Source organism: Mirounga leonina, unplaced genomic scaffold (genome assembly GCF_011800145.1).
Source record: "Mirounga leonina isolate KUSES-001 unplaced genomic scaffold, KU_Mleo_1.0 Mir_173, whole genome shotgun sequence".
Lineage (NCBI taxonomy): Eukaryota > Metazoa > Chordata > Mammalia > Carnivora > Phocidae > Mirounga > Mirounga leonina.
In genome coordinates this window covers 79,408,543-79,431,085 of record NW_023270447.1, presented here as the reverse complement: position 1 = coordinate 79,431,085, position 22,543 = coordinate 79,408,543, and the positions used below count along the sequence as shown (strand labels likewise).

Genomic DNA, 22,543 nt, shown 5'->3' with positions numbered 1-22,543 from the left:
TGAATGATGCGGCGACCACCGAGATCGCAGCTCTCACCTCCTCGGCGCGCCCGGGCGCCGGGGGGGGGCCGGGCCGGGCGGGGCGGCGGGCGGGGGGGGGGGGTCCCGGCGAGCCCGCGGGGCGCGGGGCCGAGGAGGGCGCACCCCGGGGAGCCCGGCGGGCCGGGCCGGCGGCGAGTGCGGGCGGCGGCGGCGGCGGCGCGGCTTCGGGGAGGCTGACTGGGGAGCGGCGAGCGGCGGGGCGCCGAGGGGCGGAGGGGGAGGGGAGCGAGGGAGGAGGGAGGGCACGGGGGTGGAGGGGAGAGGATGCCCGGAGGGAGGGAGGGAGGGGAGAGAGAAACCGGGAGGGAGACGGCGAGAAAAACGGAGGAGAAAGGGAGAGGGAGGCAGGGGGACCGGCAGGGAGAGACGGAGGGGAGGGAGAGAAGAAAGGGGAGGCAGCGACGGGTCCGGCTCGCTGCGGCCGAGGGAGGAGCGGAGAGGAGCGGGGCCGGGGCCGGCGGGGAGAGAAGGAGGGTCGGGGAAGGAAGGCGGAGAGTGGGAGCGCGCGGAGGAGGAGGCCGGGACGGAGGAGCCCGCCCGCGAGCGAGCTGCGAGCGAGAAATGCCGGCCGCGGCGCGGAGGCGAGGCGCGGGGAGGAGGGCGGGAGGAGGGCGGGGACGAGGGGACCCGGGGCCGCGGGGAGAGATCCCTGGAAGCCGCGCGACGTCACCGGGCCGCGCGGGCCGGCCCGGGCCGCGGCTCGCTTCCTGCCCCCGCCCCCGGCCCCCGCCGGCCCGCCGGCGCCCAGGGGCCCCCCGCGAGCCCCGCCCCGGCCGCCTCCGGGCGCCTCCTTCCCCCGCACCCCTCCCGCGGGGTGTTTACCCGGCCCCGAGCCGGTGCGCGCCGGACCCGCCGCCCGCTCGCCCTCCCGCGGGGCGGGGCGGGCGGGGAGCGGGGGCGAGGAGGGGGGAGCGGACCAAAGACCACACGCCGGGAAGGACAGATGGACGCCGGTCTCCCCGGAGGCTGGACGCTGGGGCCAAAGGTCGGAGGACGCGAAGGCGACCTGAGGACACAGCCTCCCCCTCCGGCCTCAAACCAGGGAGCCCCCTCCCCCACCACACTGGCGCCCCACTTCACACACCCGGGGCCCGGCCCCTTGGGCCTCACCCCCTCCTTCCCCCACTGCGATCGCCCTGGAAGGCCCCGCTCCCCGGCCAAGGCTCAGGACTCGGGCTCCCGAGGGGCCTCCGGGTGGAGGCGGAAGGGGGGAGGGGGGCAGCCCCGCCTCCCGGAGGAGAGGGGAGCGCCTCATTACGCCGGGCTCGCCCGGGATGCCCGGCTCTCGGCGTCCGCCGCCTCCTCCTCCGGGGACGCCCCGGGCCTGCAGCCTTCTGCCCTGGGGCACCTCCCTGCCAGCAACAGCCTCGAGCCCTGGGGAGAGAATGTGGCTTCTGTGGCAAGGAACGAGCTCCCGGTCCCAGGAGGGAGACCGGGGCAGCCCCAGAGGCCTGGGAGGCGCATCTGCCAAGCAGATGGTAACTCTGAGGGGGCAAGGTGTGTGAGGAGGGCTCATTATCCTCGCCCAGAGCCAACAGCACCTGCTCTCCCCCTGGAGACCGCCTTCACTCGGCAGAGCCAGGCTGACCACTGACAGGGGGGCAACCGTCCCAGGGTCGTGGAACCTGCTGAAGGCAGGGCTAGGGTGAAGTCTCAACTGGCTCAGTTGCTGCCCCTGCACCTGGTCCCATCCTTAGTGACTCTCCCCTTCATTCTAGAACTCCGGGTGGGGGCAGGCTGGAGGGAAAGGGGTGTGGTTTTTTAGTGACATAACATCTGGTAGAGGGGGGCTACCTGAGAGGAGCCAGCCCAGCCCTCTCCCCCAACTATGCAAAAGGGTCCCCTGCCCAGAGGCCAGGCACCTGGGGGAGAGGGGAGGATGGGGCTGAGAAACTGGAGACAGAGACAGTGGGACACGTGGGATGGGTGTGGAATGGGAGTCAAGCCTGGGTTTGAATCCCTATCCTGTCATTGGCTAGCTGTGTGACTTGGGACAAGTCGTGTCCCCTCTCTGAACTTCCATAATCTCAGCTGTAAAATGGGGCATGTGGCTGGCTAGCTGCCTGGGTGCCTCACAGGACTCTTAGCAAAACAAAATGAAATCAGGCTCCTGGTGCTTAATGAGTGAGAAAGAAAACTAGCACTTCATTCATTCCCACTTCAGAGCTATCAGAGCTGGGAGGATCCGTAAGGGATGATCCAGCCCAACCTCCTCATTGACAAAGGGGGCAACTGAGACCCCGAGAGAGAGGCTCAGGGGCTTGCCCCACATCCCCCCGCTTGTCAGCTTGTCAGTGCAGGTCTGCAGTTTCCCTTTGCTTCCCTCCACAAGCCGCCCCATTCATGAAGGCTCTGCAGAGTGTCTACTTTGAGGTTAGCACCAGGCCAAATGCTGGAAGAGAAAACAAAAGCATAACAAGCAGGATGATCAAGTTACAACAAGAAGCTCTTACATTTGTATCCTGCTTTTCTGTTTTTCCCCCAACGCATTTCACCTCCATTATTGACCTTGCTTCTCAAAATAAATACCTTCTGAGGTAGAAAGAGGAGACCTTGCATCCTCTAACTGATATTCGCAGAAAGGGGATAAGTGACTTGCCAAGGTCACAAGCTAGTGATGGAGCCAGGAGAAGCCACTCTTCCCAGTTGTGGTTCCAGATCCTTATAGGGGACACTCCATGCAGGGCTGGGACCACTGTAGTCACCCGGTTCCCTCCTTGCCGCTGAGTTATGAAGCAATTTACACACTGAGCATCTAGCACAGTCCCCGCTGTACAGAGGTGAGCACCGCAGCCCCGGGAGGGCCGAGGAAACCTGCACACACAGCAAGCGAGAGGAAGAAGAGAAGCCGACTTTTACACCCCATCAGTTTTTAGGTTTTCCTTGCCCTGTTGCAAATAAGGTTAAAGGTGGAAGCATTGCACCTTCCCAACTCAGTACCCACCCCCTTCCTGAAGAACACCCCCCCACACACACCCCAGACACGGGGCACTGGACAGTCAGAAAAGCATTTCCATGACTATTACCTCCTTGGAGCCTTCCCTTAGCTTTTAGAAGCTGCAGGACTGGGACAGTCAGGCCCATTTTACAGATAAGGTACCTGAAGGGTGACTGGTGTCTCCAAGTTCACACAGCAGTTCTGCGAGAGCAAGCGTGAAACAGTGTGACGTTCCTGCACCTCTACCCCTCCCAGCTGTCTCGGTTATGAAGGCCGCACTCAGTCCTCCCTTCTGTCCAGACTTGAGTGGGGCATCCCTTTATCTCCGGGGTGCTAGACCTGGATGCAGACACATCCTCGGGATCCCTGCGTTCTCCTCTAAAGCTGAGGGGCTGGCTCCGAGCCAGATGCCTAGGGCTGTGTTGAGGATGCCAGGGCCAGATGGAGGAGTAGACCAAGTAAGACAGGAGTGGAAGCTGCCCTCCCTACTACCCAGAAAGGAAGACTGGTGATACACGGTCTAGTGCAGTAGCCCAGGGGAGGAGGGGGCAGCCTTCACTGGAGCTGCCACATTCAAATCCCTAACGTGGCATTTCCTAACTCTGATTATTTCACCTCATGGTGCCTCAGTTTTCTCATCTGTCGAATGGAGCTAATAATATTCTTATTCGGTCAGGTTTGTTCCAGGGAAAGAGATCATACAAGCATCATATGCCTGGTACACAGTAAGTCCTGGATGAACATAGTTCACATCCTCAGCTATTGACTCTCTTTGTGGCCTTGAATAAGCTGCTTCTCGCCCCTAGGCCTCTGACTCCACATCACAAAATAGGAAACTTGAAGAAAATCACATCTTTTTTTTCAGCTGCAAAATCAGCCAGTTCTCCCAAATCTAAAGTAGACAAAAGCTCCTTGAGGCAAAAGTGGGGGGCTTTCCCCCAAACTTCATCCGAAAGCTCCTTCACGGGACCCTAAGACTCCGTAGAATTGGGGACCACAGGACTGGACCACGTCCACAGCCCCTTGGGCACAGACATTCCCCCGGTTGAAGTACTAGGTCTTGGCAAGTCCCTGCTGTGCACTGAGCCCTACACCAGGGTTGGGGGGATAAAGGGAAAGCCAGCCCCAGCAGTACCCAGCACAAAACCTGGCACACAGTGGTTCCCTTTGTTTCCTTCCCCTGTCTCCTACCCAGACGGGAAACTGAGGCACGAGCAGCTGCAGCAGAGAGCGATGGCAAGACTCAGAGAAGAGTGCGTCTGTGGGACCCCCCCAGGTACACTGCCACAGAGGGGAGGACAGGGAATGCCGAGCCTCAGCAGGGCTGGCTCCGACCCTAGCCTTCCGTCAGCAGGGAAGGCCAGGACACTGTCCGAGGTCAGTGGCCAGCTGGTCACCTCCAGAGAGGCTAAGTGGCCTCCCAGCAGGGCACCGCCACTCTGAGCCAAGCCTGGATGCCATCCCGCATCACCCCCACCCCTCTCGGCTCGTGGACGGAACCTGGGCGCAGCCAGGCAGGGCCTCTGTCCCCCACCTCCCCACTCACGCACATACGCATGGACACACACCGTGAGAGAGAGGTGTGTTAACTCACTGACGCAGTTTAGGCCTTGAATCAAAGAACAATAAGAGGGCGCCTGGGTGGCTCAGACGGTTAAGCGTCTGCCTTCCGCTCAGGTCGTGATCCCAGGGTCCTGGGATCGAGCCCCACATCAGGCTCCTGGCTCAGTGGGGAACCTGCTTCTCCCTCTCCCTCTGCTTCTCTCCCTGCTCGTGCTCTCTCTCTCTCTCTCTCTCTGTGTCTCAAATGAATAAATAAAATCTTAAAAAAAAGAACAATAAGAGAAGAATTCATGCATCTCTCACTCCTTCAGCAAATGTGTGTTGAGGACTTTTGTGGCAGCACTGTACTTCCCCCAGGACAGCTCAAGGACTCTTAGCTTCTTCCCTTCATCTGTCTAATCACCAAGACCCTTTCTTCCAGAAGTATCTTATTAGCAATAATCGCGCCTCGGATAAACCTCATTGGCTACAATACTGCCACTGCGCAAAGCTCCAGAAATATCTTAGAAGAAACCTCAGTAAATAAAAAATAGAAAAGGGCCAGTTGCTGGGCAGCTAGGGGCTCAAGACCCACACTTTGGGGGTCCCCCCATATTCCCTGAAGGATCTCCAAAGAATGCCCAGAGCTCTAGACTGCTCAGTGGGAAACCACCCGTAGAGTTTATCTAGTCCAGTCTCCTCCCATTACAGACAGCAAACTGGGGCCCCGACGACGGGGCTTGCTGGACCGAGGGCTTTTCCTGCTCTTACTGCTGCATTACTCAGCCCACCCAGAACTGTATGGGGGCAGGCAGTGCAGCAACCCAGGATTAGTCAGAAAATAAAGGGGCTTTTCTCAACAAGGAAGTTTGCTGTATTTCAGATAAAATACATAAAAGGGGGCGCCTGGGTGGCTCAGTTGGTTAAGCGACTGCCTTCGGCTCAGGTCATGATCCTGAAGTCCCGGGATCGAGTCCCACATCGGGCTCCCTGCTCGGCAGGGAGTCTGCTTCTCCCTGTGACCCTCCTCCCTCTCATGCTCTCTGTCTCTCATTCTCTCTCGCGCAAATAAATAAAATCTTTAAATAAATAAATAAATAAAATACATAAAAGGATCAGAGGGTAATTTTTTAAGTTTTTTTTTTTTAAGATTTTATTTATTTATTCATGAGAGACAGAGAGAGAGAGAGAGAGAGAGGCAGAGGGAGAAGCAGGCTCCCGCTGAGCAGGGAGCCCGATGCGGGATTCGATCCCAGGACCCTGAGATCATGACCTGAGCCGAAGGCAGACACTTAACCATCTGAGCCACCCAGGTGTCCCTTTAAGTTTTTATTGTACCCACAGCCCACAAGGTAGGAGTCCCACAGGCTCTTCAGCAAAACCTAAGGAAGGGTGAGGACAGCTGGGAGGATTTCAGGAGCCGGATGTCACCAGAACATGAAAAGGGGATAACCGGTAGTGTCCTGAATGTGTTCTCCCCCACCCTCCTCATTCCGCATCCTCACACGGAGGAGGGAGAGAGGGAGGGGTCCCGGAACTCTACCAGAGCCGCTCTGCCTACAGCCCCCAAAGCAGACCCAGGGGCTGGGGTGCTGGGGCTCTGTGCCACCCTGGAAAACGATAGCCCCTCTCGGACTGGGAAAAAAGAGGGCCTCAGACAGGCCTGGCGCCATGGTGGTCTTGTGCATCCTCAGGACCCTAGGGGCAGACAAGGGCAGGTACACATTTAACCCTGTGGACACACGGGGGAGGCCCAAGAGCCTGGGAACTGTGGTCTGGCTCTGAAGCCTGGGCTCTGAATACTTTACCCACATGTCGGCCTTCGTCTGTCCAGAGCTCCCAAGAGGCCCAAAGTCCACTGATGAAAGAGCCCCTGGCCCCACGAGAACAATGAGCTGAGCTAAAGGGGACAAAGAAGGAGCTGACCCCAGCAAGTTCAGAAAAGGCCACCACCACCTTCTGATCCCAAACTCCCTCTGCCCAGTCACTACTAAGAGCTTACCAGGCCCCGGATCATGCTAATGGCAACTCATGATCACCTTGGGAGTGGCCGTCATCTGTCTTATACCATCTGTAAGGGTCTGCAGCCAGGGAAGTTGAGAGGTAAGCCAGAGCTGCAAGGAATGGCCCAGGAGAGGCAGCTGGTCTGACTCGAGGCTGAGCTCCCAACTGTTGGGCGACAGTGCCTCCCTGAGGACACCTGGGAGTCACCAAACCAGGGACAAGCCTCTTCCAGTCTCTACACCTCAGCCTACCCACAGATATGGAGGGGGTGTAGATTAAAGAGTCCAGACCTCTTGCAGGCCAGGGACTCCTTGGAAATCTGATAAAAGAGATGGATTCTCTTTCTCAGAAGCAGGAAATTGTGTACCCAGTTCCCAGGGGACCTCTGAACCCCCGTGGCCCCTTAAAAAAGAGGGCAGAACTAGATCCTACAAATGCCATTCCCCACCAGTCTCCTGTGACAACAGAAGGACATTTTACATCTGAAGCCCAGAGGCCCTCACTCCTGCCTCTCCCCCAGACCTGGGGTCAGACCTGTGGTGGCTCAGGCCTGAGCAGAGGAATGTGGCCACTGACTTCTGAGCCCGCTGAAGGGCTGTGCACCGCTCTGGACGCTTCCACCTCCACTGTCTGTTAGTCAAGCACTTGCCCATCCCCTGGATGCGATGTCATTTCAGGTCCCTGAGGACGGGTAAGGATGGCAGGACAGAGAAGAGGTACTTTCCCACTCCACGGAGGGGGAAAGCCGGTCCCAAACAGGGAAGATGAGCTGCCCCGGCAGAGACAGTACCAGGATCAAGACCCCAGGTCTCCCAGCACAGATCTGTTTACCGGATCTGCTGAAGAGCAAGTAAAAGAGGGTAAATCAGAAGACCTGTGCCAATCCCAGCTACACCCCTTCCTACACCCCTTCCTACACCATTTCCACGGATGTGGATGCCGTCACTTCCCTCTCTGAGCCAGAATTCCTCTCAGCTCTGAAAGGGGGGTAACCAGATCAGCCTCAAAGGGAGATGTATGGATCAGATGAGGTGCTGTGGGGTCACTGATGGGGACAGCTCCACGCCGTGAGTCCCGCCACCTAAAGCCCTCCAGGGTTGGACAGAAGGGCCCTTGCTCCCTAGGAAAGGAATTCCCTATGTGACAGGAAGGGGAGAAGAGTGAGGAGCAGCCACTGCATGGTCACAGAGCCCTCCCCATCCTGCCCGGCCTGGGCAGGGGCTGAGGAAGGAGGAGATCCGGTCTGCAAGCGCAGGGGCCAGGCACAGGTGAGAAAGATGGGAGGTGAGCCAGCCCCACGGAAGCAGAAGCAGACAGAAGCAGAGAGTCTAAGAAAGCCTCAGGGAGGAGGACAGATCCACATGCAGAGGAAGAAACTCTTACACACACTGGGAGGCAAGAGGCAAACAGGGCAGATAAGAGACAGGACTGCCAAGGAAAGTAATTGACAAGAGGCAGCAGGGAAGGGGACAGAGGAGCCGGGCACTTGGACGAGGGGGCAAAAGGCAAAGGCAGGACAGGGAGATGAGAGCAAGGACAGCAGGCCAGGCTGAGAGAAGCTTCTTTCTTTCTCCTGCTGAGAAAACGCTTCTTGTGCGGAGAATCAGAATCTATGCCATACAATTTTTTTAAGCATCCTTTACCAGTATGAAGTCATTTGAGTATTTTAAGAACATGTGATGCATTATGCATATCTCGTTTTTGTTGAAAGAAATCATGGTTAGTATATTTAAAGACGTGAATGCCTGGGAAATTATCAGGGGAGAAATGGGGGATTTTTTTTCCCCCAGAATTTTCTGGGCTTCTCAAAACTTTCACATCTGCACCCAGCTTCCTGGTGAGTTGGGCAGAGAAAGGAAGGAACCAGAGAGAAAAATCCCTGCTTCTCCCCTTTCCAGGCTGTGCCCCGCTGGACCTGGGATCAGCAGTTCGGGATCCTCCCAGGCCTGTTCCCGCCCTTCAGGGGAGGGAACATTTGCATAGACCTTTGGAAGAACCGCCTTGGTTGCTCCTGAGGCCTCCAGCCGGCCTCAACCATGGGGGCACAGCGCCACCTGGAGGTCATAGCAGAGCCTGCAGCAGTAGGAGGGATCCCAGGCAGAGTCCTGCGGCGCGGAGAGGGGGGGAAGCCTAGGAAGAAATAGACTATGGACCAACTTATTGCAAGCGTGTAAGAAGCTCCACCCTACGAAGCACCTTCAAGGTGCTAGGAAAGATGATGAGGGGCTGGGAGGCCTGCAGCTGGGGCAATTTGGACATTAATTTTAATACAACCTCATTTGTCCCTCCCTCCCCCCCAGCCTAGAGAACATTCAGGTTACAGATCCAAGGTGCCTGGCACACTCGGTGCCTAATTAATGCTTGTTGAGTTCAGCTGTGGCCCTCCAGAGTCGTGGCCCAATCCCGGAGGGATCTGAATTTGAGGAACGTCGCAGAAGGGAATCGCTCTGGCAAGGACAGAGGGTAAAGGGCAGGAGAGGAGGGCCCCCGCCCACGCCCGGTCAGCCCCTCTAACCAAGGCCTGGTGTCACTGCTGGGCCTCGTGCGCCCCACTCTTGGGGAAGGGAAATGCCAGGTCCCTGGGCTGGCATCTGGAAAACAATAAGGCAGCTGCAGGGGAAGTGAGTAATGAGAACTCCAGGGAGCAATTCAGGACATCTTACATTGAAACTTATCACATTGAAAATTGATAAGTTAACACTATCTAATTAGAAAATGTACTGATCTCCCTGGCTTTAGGGGAATGTGGTCCCGAAGCTGTGGCAGGCAGCTAGCCCGAAGAGGGCCCGGCTCTCATCTGTCAGACTTGCAGCCCCAAAGAGGACCTCCACACTGCCCTCCTGGCTCCCTCACCCACGCTTAGACATGCAAAATGTCAGAGCTCGTTGGAGGTTTGGAGGGCTTCGAATCCAACTTGCTCCATTTATAGATAGAGCTGAGGCCCAGAGAGGTCAAATCACTCCATTAAGATCACACAGCAACAGAGCCAGGTCCTGAGAGCAGGCCAGCCTTTGGGCTGCCGGTCCAGACTATTTCCCACCACCCAATGACATCATCCCAACTTTCCTGTGCGATTAGGAGTCGACACTCTGGTCAGCTCGCTGCACAAATGTTCCTCTCATACAGTTTATCCACATTGGCTTGAGGCCCTTCCCTCACTCCTACAACCAGGTCATGGCCCTCATCTCTGGTCCAGTAACCGACTCCCACAGGCAGCTTCTCAGGACTGCTTACCCCATGTCTAGTTCACTCGCTAGTCAACTTGCCCATTCCACGGACATTCACTGCTTGAGCTCTTGGGCTTGGAGTCAGACTGCCGTGGGCTTAAATCTTGACTCTCTTGTGAGCTTAGCAAGATACCTGACCACTCTGGGCCTTGGTTTCCTTCTATCATCTATCTATCTATCTATCTATCTATCTATCTATCTATCTATCATCTATCTATGGAGATTTTATCCATTTGAGAGAAAGAGAAAGCACGAGCGGGGCGGAGGGGGAGAGAGAGAAGCAGGCTCCCTGCTGAGCAGGGAGCCCGATGTGAGGCTCAATCCCAGGACCCTGGGATCAGGACCTGAGCCGAAGGCAGACGCTTAACCAACTGAGCCCCCCAGGCGCCCCGGTTTCCTTCTCTTTAAAGGAAGAATAATACAAACATGTAACTCAGGGTGCAGATTAAATGACATGAATCATGGAGAGCACTTAGTCAGTACCCAGCAAAGAACAAGCCCTAATGTTAGCTCTAACTAGTGTATAGTGACGACCCGAGAAAAAATAAGATGCAGGCAGGTCCTGCCCAAGACAGGAGCAATCCGGTTAAGGGCAGGACTGAGAAGACTGTATTATGGAATCTCAGGGGAGGGGCACCTAACCCCTCCAAGGCACCTAGGAATGGAGCGGACACCACCTAAAGCTGCTTTTGAAAGGTAAGTAGACGTTAGCAAGGTGAAGAGCCAGGATGCCAGGGGCAGGACTCAGCATGGCATGTCTCAGGAACCTCACTGACTGTGCGACAGGAGCCACAAGCGTGGGACGGAGGGATGCGGAGAGGCTTGGACAGCTGGGCTGGGTTACGCAGGCCTTCAGATGCCTGGGCAGAGTCAGGGCCTGGGCCTGGAGATGACAGGGGGCCTGTGGAAGTGTTTCAAGCAGAGGAGGGACACGGTCAGGTTGGTGTTTCCAGTAGGTCATTGTAGGCTCTGTGGGGTACGTCTTCTCTGCTTGGCTCCCCTTCTGCAACGCTGGACTGCCCTTTGTCGGTTTATTTTGAATGGGAATCTGCTCTAACCAGGTCAGTTTCAAAGGCTCATCCCAGCTACACTATTCTGTGAACAGCAAATATGCCCAACAACTGAGGGTCATCACACCTGGCCAGTACGGTTTACTGCCTTTCGAATAATGAGGGTATATTAAGACAACTCTGAGCCCTGCAAGGGCAGAGACTGCGTCTTATTCATTTTGCAACTCCAGGCACAGAGATTGCTAAATATACATTTAGCAAATGTTTGTTAGATGAATAAATGCCCATCAGTGAACATGACCGGCTCTTCCTCTGAGCATTCCAGAGGCCCTGCGGGATCATCAGCCTCAGACCCATCGTCCAGTTGGGATTTTCATGGCCTGGGACCGGGGTCATAAAGGGTGCCAGATTGGCCAAGTTTGTCATGTTGTTGTTTGCTTTTTAAATGTTCCACATATTGTTGCTTCTTGAATTTTCTATCATAATTCTGAATGAGTTAGGATTCCAAAGACCTGCCTCTCGGCTTCTGTTCCATCAAGATAAGCTAGGGAAACGTCAAAGCCTCTCCCTGTGATATGTACCTAGGGTGTGACTGGCAAGGAAAACACTGGGTCTGCAACACGCAGTGGTCTGTTGGATGACTTTCCTTCCCCTCTCAGGCCTAAAGTGATAAAAGACAAAAGGTGGAGGCATTCTAGTCAGACCTTGGTAGCCTTGAGCACATCACATAACCTGCAAATTGGGGTAATACGGTCTCCCCCGCTTGCTTGCCCTAAGTCTCAGGAATGCTGCCTGTAAGGAACCTAACACGGGCTGGCTCACAATGATGTGTGGCTGGAGGCAAACACAGAGCCCTTCTGAGCCTCACTTGTAAGGTGGGGATAACAATGTCCACTCTGTAGGACCCCCCTGCCCCCCGCATTAATGCACATAATGTGCCTAGCAGACATTCAAGACACCAGGAGCAGATATTCAAGAGGACTCCTCCTGAAGGTGTCTGTCTAGGATTAAAGTGACTGAGCACAGGGGTTGAGTTAGCAAAGAACTGAAAACTCACAACTATCCCAAGGTTGGTTCGGCACTAACGTCCTATGGTCCTCCCCTCCCTGTCACTCCCCACTCCCCAGCCTGGGCCCTGTCTGTCCCAGGTAGGTCCCGTTCAGCCCTCCTGGAGACGGGGCTCCCAAAATGGAAGGTGGGAACTGCCACAGGGGCAGGAAGCTGAGACAGTGTCAGCCCCACCTGGGCTAGGACTGAGCAGGGACCTCAAATCCAAAACCTGGGTACATGAGTGTTCCTGTTCCCGATGAGCTGTCACTTCCTAAGGCGGGGACCGGGTGCTGCGGCTGTCTCCCCTAGGTTCGGCTTGGAGAACAGTCGAGGCAGATTTGGTCCGCCCAGATCTGAGTGGGGCTGGGGTAGAGCAGGTGGCCTTCCCTTTTCAGACTTACTCACGAAATCTGTGCCGAGGGCTGAACTCTCCATAGATGGCCACATACACCGGCCACAGGCGGTTCATTCATCCTCTACTGGAAGCTGGACCGGAGCGCCTGGGTGGCTCAGTCAGTCAAGCGTCTGACTTCGGCTCAGGTCGTGATCTTCTCAGGGTCCTGGGTTGGAGGCCCGCGTCAGGCTCGCTGCTTGGCATGGAGTCTGCTTGTCCCTCTTCCCTCTGCCTCCCCCCCATTTATGCTCTCTCTTAAGAAATAAAAATCTTTAAAAAAAATAAAAATAAAAATAAATAAAAGCTGGACCTTCTGACAAAGTCAGGGCTGAAGGACAAGGAAAAAGGGGCAGGTGCTTTCAAGGTGATTGGGCGCCCCCTCACCCTGCCCAGCCCCCAAGCTCTTTCTGCCTCACCAGACCGGACTCAGTACTGGCACGTGGCTTCTCACCTCCGCCTGTTCCACAGTGGGCCCTCTCCATGAACTCGGGAGCGAGGATCCTGTGGGGTAGTCCTGTACACACAGGAAATTAGTCACTGCCCGTGAGCAGGAGGGTCAGGGGCTTTGGAACAGCCTGGAGTTTTAATTCAGATCCACCACCTAGTAGCCGGAGGCTGCAGGCCAGTGAACTTCCCATCGTGGGTTATTTCCTTCTCTGAGATGCAGAGACCAGGAGAGCCTGCAGGTTTTGTGAGGATCAGCTCACCTTGAAATGAAAGCTCAGAAGAGCGTATAGTACAATACTCTAAATGTTCATCTCCTCCCTGCTGTCCCCCAGCATCCCACCCCGGCCCCATCGTGTCACTGCCCCTCTGCTCAGGACTTGTCCGTGAGGCCAGGGCCACCTACAGGCTACTCTCCAAGATGCCCACCCCCAGGCCTCCGCCTCACCAAACTGCCGAACACGCCCTGTAGGAGCCCCAAAGCACCTCTTTGCCCAGAAGAAGAGACACAGAGAGGCTTCAAGGTCTCTAGATCATTCCACCGCAGTGAGATTCAGTCCCATTTCACGCAAGCCTCAGCCAAACCACCAAACTTTCATTGACAAAGCAACAGGTTAACACTTGGTTGTAACATGTTTAATTTGTGCTGTCCACACAGGACCCTGCATAGAACGGGTGTCAGCCCCCCGGAGAGCACCCACCTCCCCCACACAAAAGAGGACAGCGGATGAATATTCAAAGCCAGGGAAGGGAGAGAGGAGACCTCCGACTAGTCGGAGGAGGTGAAAGGGGTTCCCCCACTTCTTTCCACAAACTCGGTGGGGGGGGCACGTGAGGGGGTGAACAGCAACCCAGGAAGGGGCAATGTGACCCCACCCACGGGATGCTAACTTCTCAATGTGAGGAGGCGGGACTCTGGAAGAGGCTCTGCGCTCAGGGTGCTGGCTGGCGACTTTGCCTCGGTGACAGCCCAGGAGGGAGGCTGACGGGGCCAGGAGGCTGGGGCAACAGCAGCCTTATTGCTTCGTTCAGGTGGTGAGGCCTCTCGGGCCAACCCCAGGCAGAGAAAGCCAGAGCCAGCCCTCGGGCCTCGGGCCTCTCGCGCTCCCAGCCAGGGCCAGCGGTGCGCTCCGGTCCCGGAGACACCAGGAGGGCTGCAGCCAAGCTGCCACCTTCACCACTGGGGACGACAGGACAGCCCGACTGTCCCCTCAAGTGGCCGCCCTTCAGCCTGCTGACCAGAGTTCCCAGCTTTTAGGCGGAAGGCGGATGGCGGGCGTCGCTCCCTTTTGTCCCGACACACATGTGCCCACATTAAGAGGTAAGGAGGTGAGGGGAAAGGGACACAGTTCCCACGTCCAGCCTGGCCTTTTTCCTGGGGTGTAAGCAAAAGGAAGACAGACTGTGACAGTCTCGTCAGAGGTGACTCTTCAGACAGCTCCGTGGGGCACACACCACACCCAGAGCCTGACTTCGCCTCCCTGCTGGCTGAGTCACTCAAGGTGCAAGACCACAGGAACCAGCAATTCCCCAGAAAGGACCAGAAGAGCTGGAGATCACTGGCTTGGGCCCTCAAGCAATGAGGTGCCGTCTCACTCACACACACACACACACACACACACACTCCGCCGGTTCCAGGAAGGCAAGGCCACCACACCCAGCCCAGGGTGGGGCCGTGAGTCTCAGCCCGTGGCGGAAGAGTCCCCTCTCGCGGTGGCAAGGCAACATCCTAGTGTTGGGGCTGTGAGGCCGGATGGCTCCCCCAGTCCCCTCCCTCAGTCGTAGCTGGGATGACAGCTGGGCCTCAAGACACGAATTCCTGAGGTGGGGGCTGGGGGCCCCTCACCGCCCGCCGTGCAGCCCTCCGCCCGTTAGCTGTTGTACAAGGGAATCACCCGGGCGATCTCCTGTCTGCAGACGGGGCAGCGCTTGGGCTCGGGCAGGGCGCGGTAGCACTCGGTGCAGGAACACACGTGCCCGCACTCCAGGAAGACGCAGGACTTGAAGCTGCTCAGACACACGACACAGGCGCTCTTCAGACTCTCCCTGTCCTCGGGCTTGGCGCCGCTCAGCAGCCGGGCCTCATGCTCCTGGAACTCCTTCTCCATCTGCCTGAGGCGCTGCCTCTCCTGTCGCTGCAGGTAGCGCTTGCGGAGGATGAAGCAGAGGGCGGCGCAGCTGGCGAAGCCGAAGACCAGCGTCAGGACCTTCCAGAGTCGGACGCTGGCCTCCTGCCTCTGCAGCAGGCCGTCGAAGTCCTGGCTGCTGAGGTAGTACCGCATGCCCTGCTTGGGGGGCTGCAGGCGCATGGAGCTGCTGTCCAGAACCAGCTCGCCCACGCCCGTGAGCGTGGCGCCCACCTTCAGCATCTCCTCTGTCTCCTGGATGCCTTTGGGCCGCTCGCCGCTGATGTAGTGGCCGATGACGTCGGTGAAGGACTGGACGGAGGGGTGGAACTTCTCGTACACGGTCTCCAGGCCCAGATCGTGGGAGTCCAGCGGCTTCAGCACTCGCACGGCCACGGCCACGCTGTCCTCGTGGGGGACCAGGTCGAAGGGCACTGTGTTGGTCCTCTGGTGAATGATCTTTGAGCAGTCATTCCTAAAACGAGAGAACCCAAGATAAAAGAGGACAGCAAACACCTCTCGCCCAGGCAGAGAGGGGATGGCCTAAATGCCAGGACAGGATAAAGTCCGAACGAGCTGGAAGAATACGCACAAATCACTGCTATCCTAGTGCCTCATGATAGGGAGGCTCCGTTTTTGAGGTTCTCGGGCCGTATCAGTGGGCAATAAGCACTGTCCTAGATCAGCTCCACCGTTTACCTCTCTTTGCCACTTTCAAATAAATATCCAGTTCCTTAAGAAATGAAAAACGGAACTACCGTATGATCTGGCAATCCCACTTCTCGGGGTATACGTCCCAAAGAAGTGCGATCAGGGTCTCAAAGAGGTATCTGCACTCCTGTGTTCACCGCAGCGTTATTCACAAGAACCAAGACATGGAAACAACCTAGATGCCCATCAGCAGATGAGTGGAGAAAGAAAATGTGATACACACGCAGACATTATTCAGCCATAAAAAGGAGGGAAACTCTGCCATATGTGACAGTGACAACAGGGATGAGCCTGGGGGACATTATGCTAAGAGAACCAAGCCACTGCACAGAAAAACAAATACTTACATGAGGGACCTAAAACAGTCACACTCAGGAGCACCTGGGTGGCTCAGTTGGTTAAGTGTCGGACTCCTGATTTTGGCTCAGGTCATGATCTCAGGGTCGTGAGATCGAGCCCCATGTTGTGCTCCGTGCTGAGCGTGGAGCCTGCTTAAGATTCCTTCTCTCCCTTCCCCTCTGCCCCTCCCCCTGCTCACATGCGTATGCACACATGTTCTCTCTTTCTCTCTCAAAAAAAAAAAAAAGAAAGAAAGAAAATAGAAGTCATACTCATGGAGACAGAGAGCAGAATGGTGGTTGCCATGGACTGGGAGAGAAGACAATGGGAGCTGCTGTTCAGTGGGTATAAAGTGTCAGTTATACAAGATGAATACATTCTAGAGATGTGCTGTACAACTTAGTGCCTGTAGCCTACAGTACTACATGCTCTAGTATTGTTAAAAGGGTAGATCTCATGGGGCGCCTGGGTGGCTCAGTCAGTTAAGCGTCTGTCTTTGGCTCAGGTCATAATCCTGGGGTCCTGGGATCGAGTCCAGCGTCGGGCTCCCTGCTCAGTGGGGAGTCTGCTTCTCCCTCTCCTTCTGCCCTTCCTTACTGCCCTCTCCCCCACCGCCCCCCCTGCTCATGCTCAGTCTCTCTCAAATAAATAAATAAAATCTTTAAAAAAACAGCGGGGGGGGGGGTGGTTGATCTCATGTGAAGCATTCTTACCACAATAAAAAATACAAAATACAAAACAAAAACCCACTAGGACTGGCTGGAAAAACCGTTCTCCCGCAAGAATACCGTCAGCATGAAGAAACTGGACTAGGCCTTGTCTCAGGGGAACTGGAAGACATGGGAACAGTACCCAGGACACCAGCATGTGAGCTGACCGACTGGGAGGCTTGGCCAGGGGAGAAAGGATATGTACCAGAGGTGGGTTGTCCGATTCCACACCATCTTGTGCTCCTGCAGTGTCAGCCGCTGAATCACACCCTTGCAATTTTCCACGAACTGGCTGTTAAGCGTTTCTTTAACAGATCGAACAGCCCCTAAACGGAAACAAATTATTTTACTTCTGAAGAACTGTTCTGCCCTTTCCTTTCAAGGTGATTTAAATGTTGTTTTTAGTTTGAGTTGAATTAATCAAAATGATGCAAATGACATCACGGTAAGTTGTTTTGTCAGCACTCTGCTAAGCACTTTACATCATTTCAGCTTTCCAACTACCCTGAAAGGTTGCAATTCTTGTTCAGATGGGGTAAGGGAGGTTCAGAAAGGTTGGGTGATTGCGCCAGGATCACACAGCAATAACCCAGGTCTTTCTGACCCCAAGGTCCTAGTTCTGGAACGCTGCCCCATACAAAAGGCCCTTAATATCAGCCAAGAAGATTTTTATTAAACTTCGAGAAGAGGAAATTTTTAATTTTGCCAATAAATAAACATACCTTCAATAACAGCATAAGGCACACATTTTCCTGGGGCTTCTGAGAGAATGTTCTTTAAGTCTTCACCCAAGTGGATTCTTTTAGCTCCCTAAATGCAAACAACACATTCAACTGGCTGCTGACTACTGCATGTTCTACCGCACTTACAGGCCCAACAAGAAAAAGACGATTTACTTTTTTTATGTAATGAAAAGAGAATGAGGAAATCAGGCAGGAAGGAGGTTATGGAGAATCACATTCCCAAGCTGTGCCCCAGAAGTTTCACCACATAACCAGGCATCTGCCACCCTGCGAATGGGGGTGCCAGCGACATTCTTTCCCCAGTTAACAGAAACATACCCTCCTCTTCATTTTAACTTTTTTTAGTGAAAATACGAAAGGTCCTTGTCCGTTTTCATGCCACAGACTGAACATAATTTAATCTTCTTGACAACACAGAACCACGCATTAGAGGGCTTCTGTGGAAAGTACCTAAGCCGGTGCCCAGGACATGGCAGGGGCTCGGGCAAGCGTAAGCGTTGCTCTCAGCGTGCCGGGGGCAATCCACGCTCTGTAGTACACGGGACGGTACAGGGCTGCCTTCGCCGTGGGGGGGCAAGGCTCTGTTCGCTGGCACGATTCTCCTACTTTCCAGTTCATCCTTCCAGCCTCTGACAAGCAGGAGACCATGGTGACAGCTGCCACCACCCCCCTCCTCCTGCCACCCCCTCCAATTCAGCTCCCCCCCTGCATGGGGACCAAGCAGCCTGGCACTGCTGCATTAAAAATAAAGAGAAGATTAATAAAACCAATGCCCAGTTCCTGAGCATCCATGTGCCAGGCACTGGGCTGGGCACTGGGGATTCAGGGACGAATCAAGGACACTTCCCACTTGCAGGGAATTGCCATCAACAAATCTGAAGGATGCCGGGTACGTAAGCCCTCAAGGGGTGAGGAGGGATGGGTACTCTAGGTCACTGAGGTCACCCAAAGTTGAAGCTAGTGCTGCACAGTAAATGACAGGAGCCAGGTCAATCCGAACTTATGAACCACCTACACTGTGAGGATAGTACAAGTAACAGCCCAGCAACTAGGAGTCTATTGACTCCTTCGTTCTGTCCCCCTCCCCTGGACTGTTAAACTCGAGGACAGCTCGGACCTTGCCTGTCTTGTTCACTGCTGTCCCCCTGGTGCCGAGAACAGTGCCTGACCCATAGCAGGCACTCAATACGTATTTGATGAGTAAGTTAAGTGAATGGATAATCACTTAGACTACAACTGGCCCTTGAACAATGCAGGGGTGAGGGGCGCTGACCCGCCACGCAGTCGATAATCTGCATATAACTCTGACTCTCCCAAAACTTCACTACTCATAGCCTATCGTTGACCAGAAGCCTTACTGATAACATAAGCAGTCAATCAACACATACTTTGTAGGTTATATGTATTATATGCTGTGTTCCTATAATACAGCAAGCTAGAGAGAAGAAAATACTTTTTAAAAATCATGAGAGAGGGCGCCTGGGTGGCTCAGTCGGTTAAGCGACTGCCTTCGGCTCAGGTCATGATCCTGGAGTCCCGGGACCGAGTCCCACATCGGGCTGTTCTGCGGGGAGCCTGCTTCTCCCTCCTCCCCTCCCCCTGCTTGTGTTCCCTCTCTCGCTGTGTCTCTATCAAATAAATAAATAAAATCTTTAAAAAAAAAAAAATCATGAAAGGGGCGCCTGGGTGGCTCAGTCGTTAAGCGTCTGCCTTCGGCTCAGGTCATGATCCCAGGGTCCTGGGATCAAGCCCCACATCGGGCTCCCTGCTCCGCGGGAAGCCTGCTTCTCTCTCTCCCACTCCCCCTGCTTGTGTTCCCTCTCTGTCTCTCTGTCAAAAAATAAATAAAATCTTAAAAAAAAATAAAAATAAAAATCATGAGAGAAAATACATTCATAGTACTGTATTTATTGAAAAAAAAAATCTGCGTGTAAGTAGACCCACACAGTTCAAACCCATGTTGTTCAAAGGTCAAGTGTATATACCAGGGACTATGCTAAACACTTTAAAAGCATAAATCCATGTAATGCTCCTACTGTCCCTATACAGAAGACATTATTATCCCCAATTACAGATCAGGAAACTGAGGCTCAGAGAGGTGAAGTGCTTTGCTCCAAGTCACACAGCTGGTAGAGTATCCACCACAGGAAAGCCAGTTAGAATTTTTTTAAAGGGCAGAGGGAATATGGTCAGAAAGACCTGAGGTTGAATCAAGCTTCAGTGCATCCATTGTGACTTTGAGCAACTTAATTTACCTGAGTCTGTTTCCAGAGCTGTAGAAAATGGACAGAAAACTGCCACTGGATTTTTATGTTTATTAAACGATGGGAGGGCACCTGGGTGGTTCAGTCAGTTAAGCGTCTGCCTTCAGTTCAGGTCATGATCCCAGGGTCCTAGGATGGAGCCCCACATCGGGCTCCCTGCTGAGCAGGGAGCCTGCTTCTCCCTCTCCCCGCTGCCCGTGCTCTCTCTTGCTATCTCTCTCTCTCAAATAAATAAAATCTTAAAAAATAAAAATAAAAAATAAATGATGCATAACGTGGGAAGGAATCTAGCCCAGGGGCTGGCACATGTAGGTAAGCAATAAATATGCATTCCCAGCACTAGGAGAGCTACACAAGGATAAGACTCAAACCTAGTCTGGACGTTTTGTAATCTGATCAAGAAAACTGAATCTAAAATATTAGAGGGCGCCTGGGTGGCTCAGTTGGTTAAGCGACTGCCTTCGGCTCAGGTCATGATCCTGGAGTCCTGGGATCGAGTCCCGCATCGGGCTACCTGCTCGGCAGGGAGTCTGCTTCTCCCTCTGAACCTCCCCCCGCTCATGTGCTCTCTCTCATTCTCTCTCTCTCAAATAAATAAATAAAATCTTTAAAAAATAAATAAATAAATAAAATAAAATATTAGAAATCCCAACTCTTTCCAGAAAGGGGCCATTTCATCCTCATTTGGAAACTGGCAAAACTTTTAAGGCCACCCAAAAATGGATCCTGAAGAGTTCACTGCTTCAAAGGTCCCATATTGGGCCAGCCTGGTGCCAACCTGATTTCAGACTTTCAGAGTCAGAAAGTGAAGTATCAGTTATACTTCTAGCCAATGACTTCAGCATAACTCGCTTATTTATAATCAGACAAACAACTGGGCAGCTGGAATCTTACTAGGACACCACTTGCACCACAAATAACAACTGCCTGGCAACCTGGTTCATTCCGGATGGATTCCCAAACTCCCCTCCATGGCAGGGACTTCACACACTGGTTCCTAAGCCCTTACTGAAAACAATATGATGACAATGAACTAAGTCAGGTTTAGGAATCCTTCAAATACATGTCAAGTGAAGCCCTAACTGTGGTATTGTGACCTTTCAGCCAAAAGGAATCCACATTTACTGAGCATCTACCACTTGTCAAGCACTGAATAAGAACCTAGAAGGGGGAAGGGGGAAAAAAAGGATAAATAAGACCCTGTCTCTGACCTAAAGAGGTCCATCTCTCATGGGCCAGTCAGACATTCACAATAAAGCAATGTGGTCAATCAGGGAAAAGAAAAAAAGAAAAAAAATCCTACACTTGGAATCAAAAGACTTAAGTTCCAACCCAAGGAGCTGTAAGACCTTTGCTCTGAGTCTCAATTTCCTGGTTTGCAATCTGGAGATGATTGTCATTTTCCCCACCTCAAAAAATCATTGTGAAGGGGGCGCCTGGGTGTCTCAGCTGTTAAGCGTCTGCCCTCGGCTCAGGTCATGGTCCCAGGGTCCCGGGATCGAGCCCCGCATCGGGCTCCCTGCTCTGCGGGAAGCCTGCTTCTCCCTCTCCCACTCCCCCTGCTTGTGTTCCCGCTCTCGCTGTGTCTCTGTCAAATAAATAAATAAAATCTTTAAAAAAAAATTATTGTGGATGAGAATGTGCTAAGCTGTAAAGGGCAGTCTAAGAAAGCAAGTTTTTTGTTTTGTTTTTTTTTTTAAAGATTTTATATATTTGATAGAGAGAGACACAGTGAGAGAGGGAACACAAGCAGGGGGAGCGGGAGAGGGAGAAGCAGGCTTCCCGCCGAGCAGGGAGCCCGATGCGGGGCTGGATCCCAGGACCCTGGGATCATGACCTGAGCAGAAGGCAGACGCTTAACGACTGAGCCACCCAGGCGCCCCAAGCGTTATTTTTAAAATAACTAAGATATTAAAAAGGAAGAGTCTGTAGAAGCAAGAAGTGAGTGGTTACAAAAATGGGCAAAGTCTAGGGTTCCTGCACTGGCTGTTCCCTCCATCTGAACTGTTCTTCCCCTAGACACCTGCGCGGTCTCCCTCACCTCCTCCTGGGCTCTGTTAAATGTCACCTTATTTAAAATAGCACACCACTGCATTTCCTCTCTTCCCCGCATGATTCCGTAGTATTTTTCTCCCCATCTGCCAGACCATCCGAGGTACGTGTTTATTGCCTGGTTGCCTGTACCAGAACGGAATCTCCATGAGGGCAGGGACTTTTGTCTCTTCCACCCATGCGACAGCCCGTGCCTGGAGCAGAGCAGGCGGCCCTTCGTATTTGTCGAATAAAGGAATCAATCAGGTCGAGATTCTGAGTAATGAGAGCGGCTGAGGAGAAAAGGGCAAGTGCAGCGGTTATCACGAGACCCGAATTCTGATCCTAGTTCCTCCCGTGACTCGGGGGCGACACCCCTCAAGGGCCGGTTTCCCCTTTGGGGCAGTTTCCGACGCTGGAGCAGCCCGAGGCGAACCCGGGCTCACCAGTACCGGGGGCAGGGCTGAGCCGACTGAGGCCAGGCTGGCTCCAGCACTGACCTTGAGCTCTTGGGCGACCTGGGCCTTCTGCCGGTACACGGAATACAGGACGGCGGTGACGACCGAGCTGGTGCCCAGGAGGATGAACTGGCCCAGCGAGGGCCGCCCTCCGCTCTCCATGGCTGCGCGGAGCCCTGAGCGCCGGCAGCGACGCCGAAGCCAGGCCGCGCGTCCCCCGCGCTCCGCCGCCCTCCGCCCTCCGCCCGGGACCGCACCCCCACGCCGCCCTTCCGGAGGCCTGCTCCCGGTCGCCCTGCGCAAGCGCGCCGCGCCGGGGCCGGAAGTGGGCGGGGCCGAGCGGACCGGAAGACGGCGTTGCCGGGGTGATCGCCCGGGGGCGACCGCCCCCACAGGGGCGGGGTCTTCCTCGCCGAGGGGAAGGGAAGGGAAGGGGAGCGGAGGGGTGGGGTGGGGTGGGGAGGGGAAAGTCAGAGGTCGCGCGTCGCTTGTGACCCTTTGCCCTTGGAC

The 22,543-nt window shown here is 54.6% G+C and overlaps 1 protein-coding gene and 1 non-coding gene across 2 annotated transcripts; both read right to left on the bottom strand.

The window, feature by feature from the left end:
• Positions 1 to 4,891: 4,891 nt before the first annotated feature.
• Positions 4,892 to 5,035, bottom strand: LOC118020531. Its single transcript, XR_004681939.1, has one exon. It is a non-coding gene; the product is annotated as a U4 spliceosomal RNA (small nuclear RNA).
• An 8,237-nt stretch (positions 5,036 to 13,272) lies between these two features.
• On the bottom strand, positions 13,273 to 22,302 carry MUL1 (mitochondrial E3 ubiquitin protein ligase 1). Its single transcript, XM_035019611.1, has 4 exons — positions 22,076 to 22,302; positions 17,260 to 17,347; positions 16,743 to 16,863; positions 13,273 to 15,252 (listed from the first exon to the last, which is right to left on the bottom strand). Exons 1-4 carry the CDS (start codon positions 22,193 to 22,195, stop codon positions 14,523 to 14,525), a joined length of 1,059 nt encoding a protein of 352 aa, XP_034875502.1. The 5' UTR covers positions 22,196 to 22,302; the 3' UTR covers positions 13,273 to 14,522.
• Between the last annotated feature and the right edge of the window lie 241 nt (positions 22,303 to 22,543).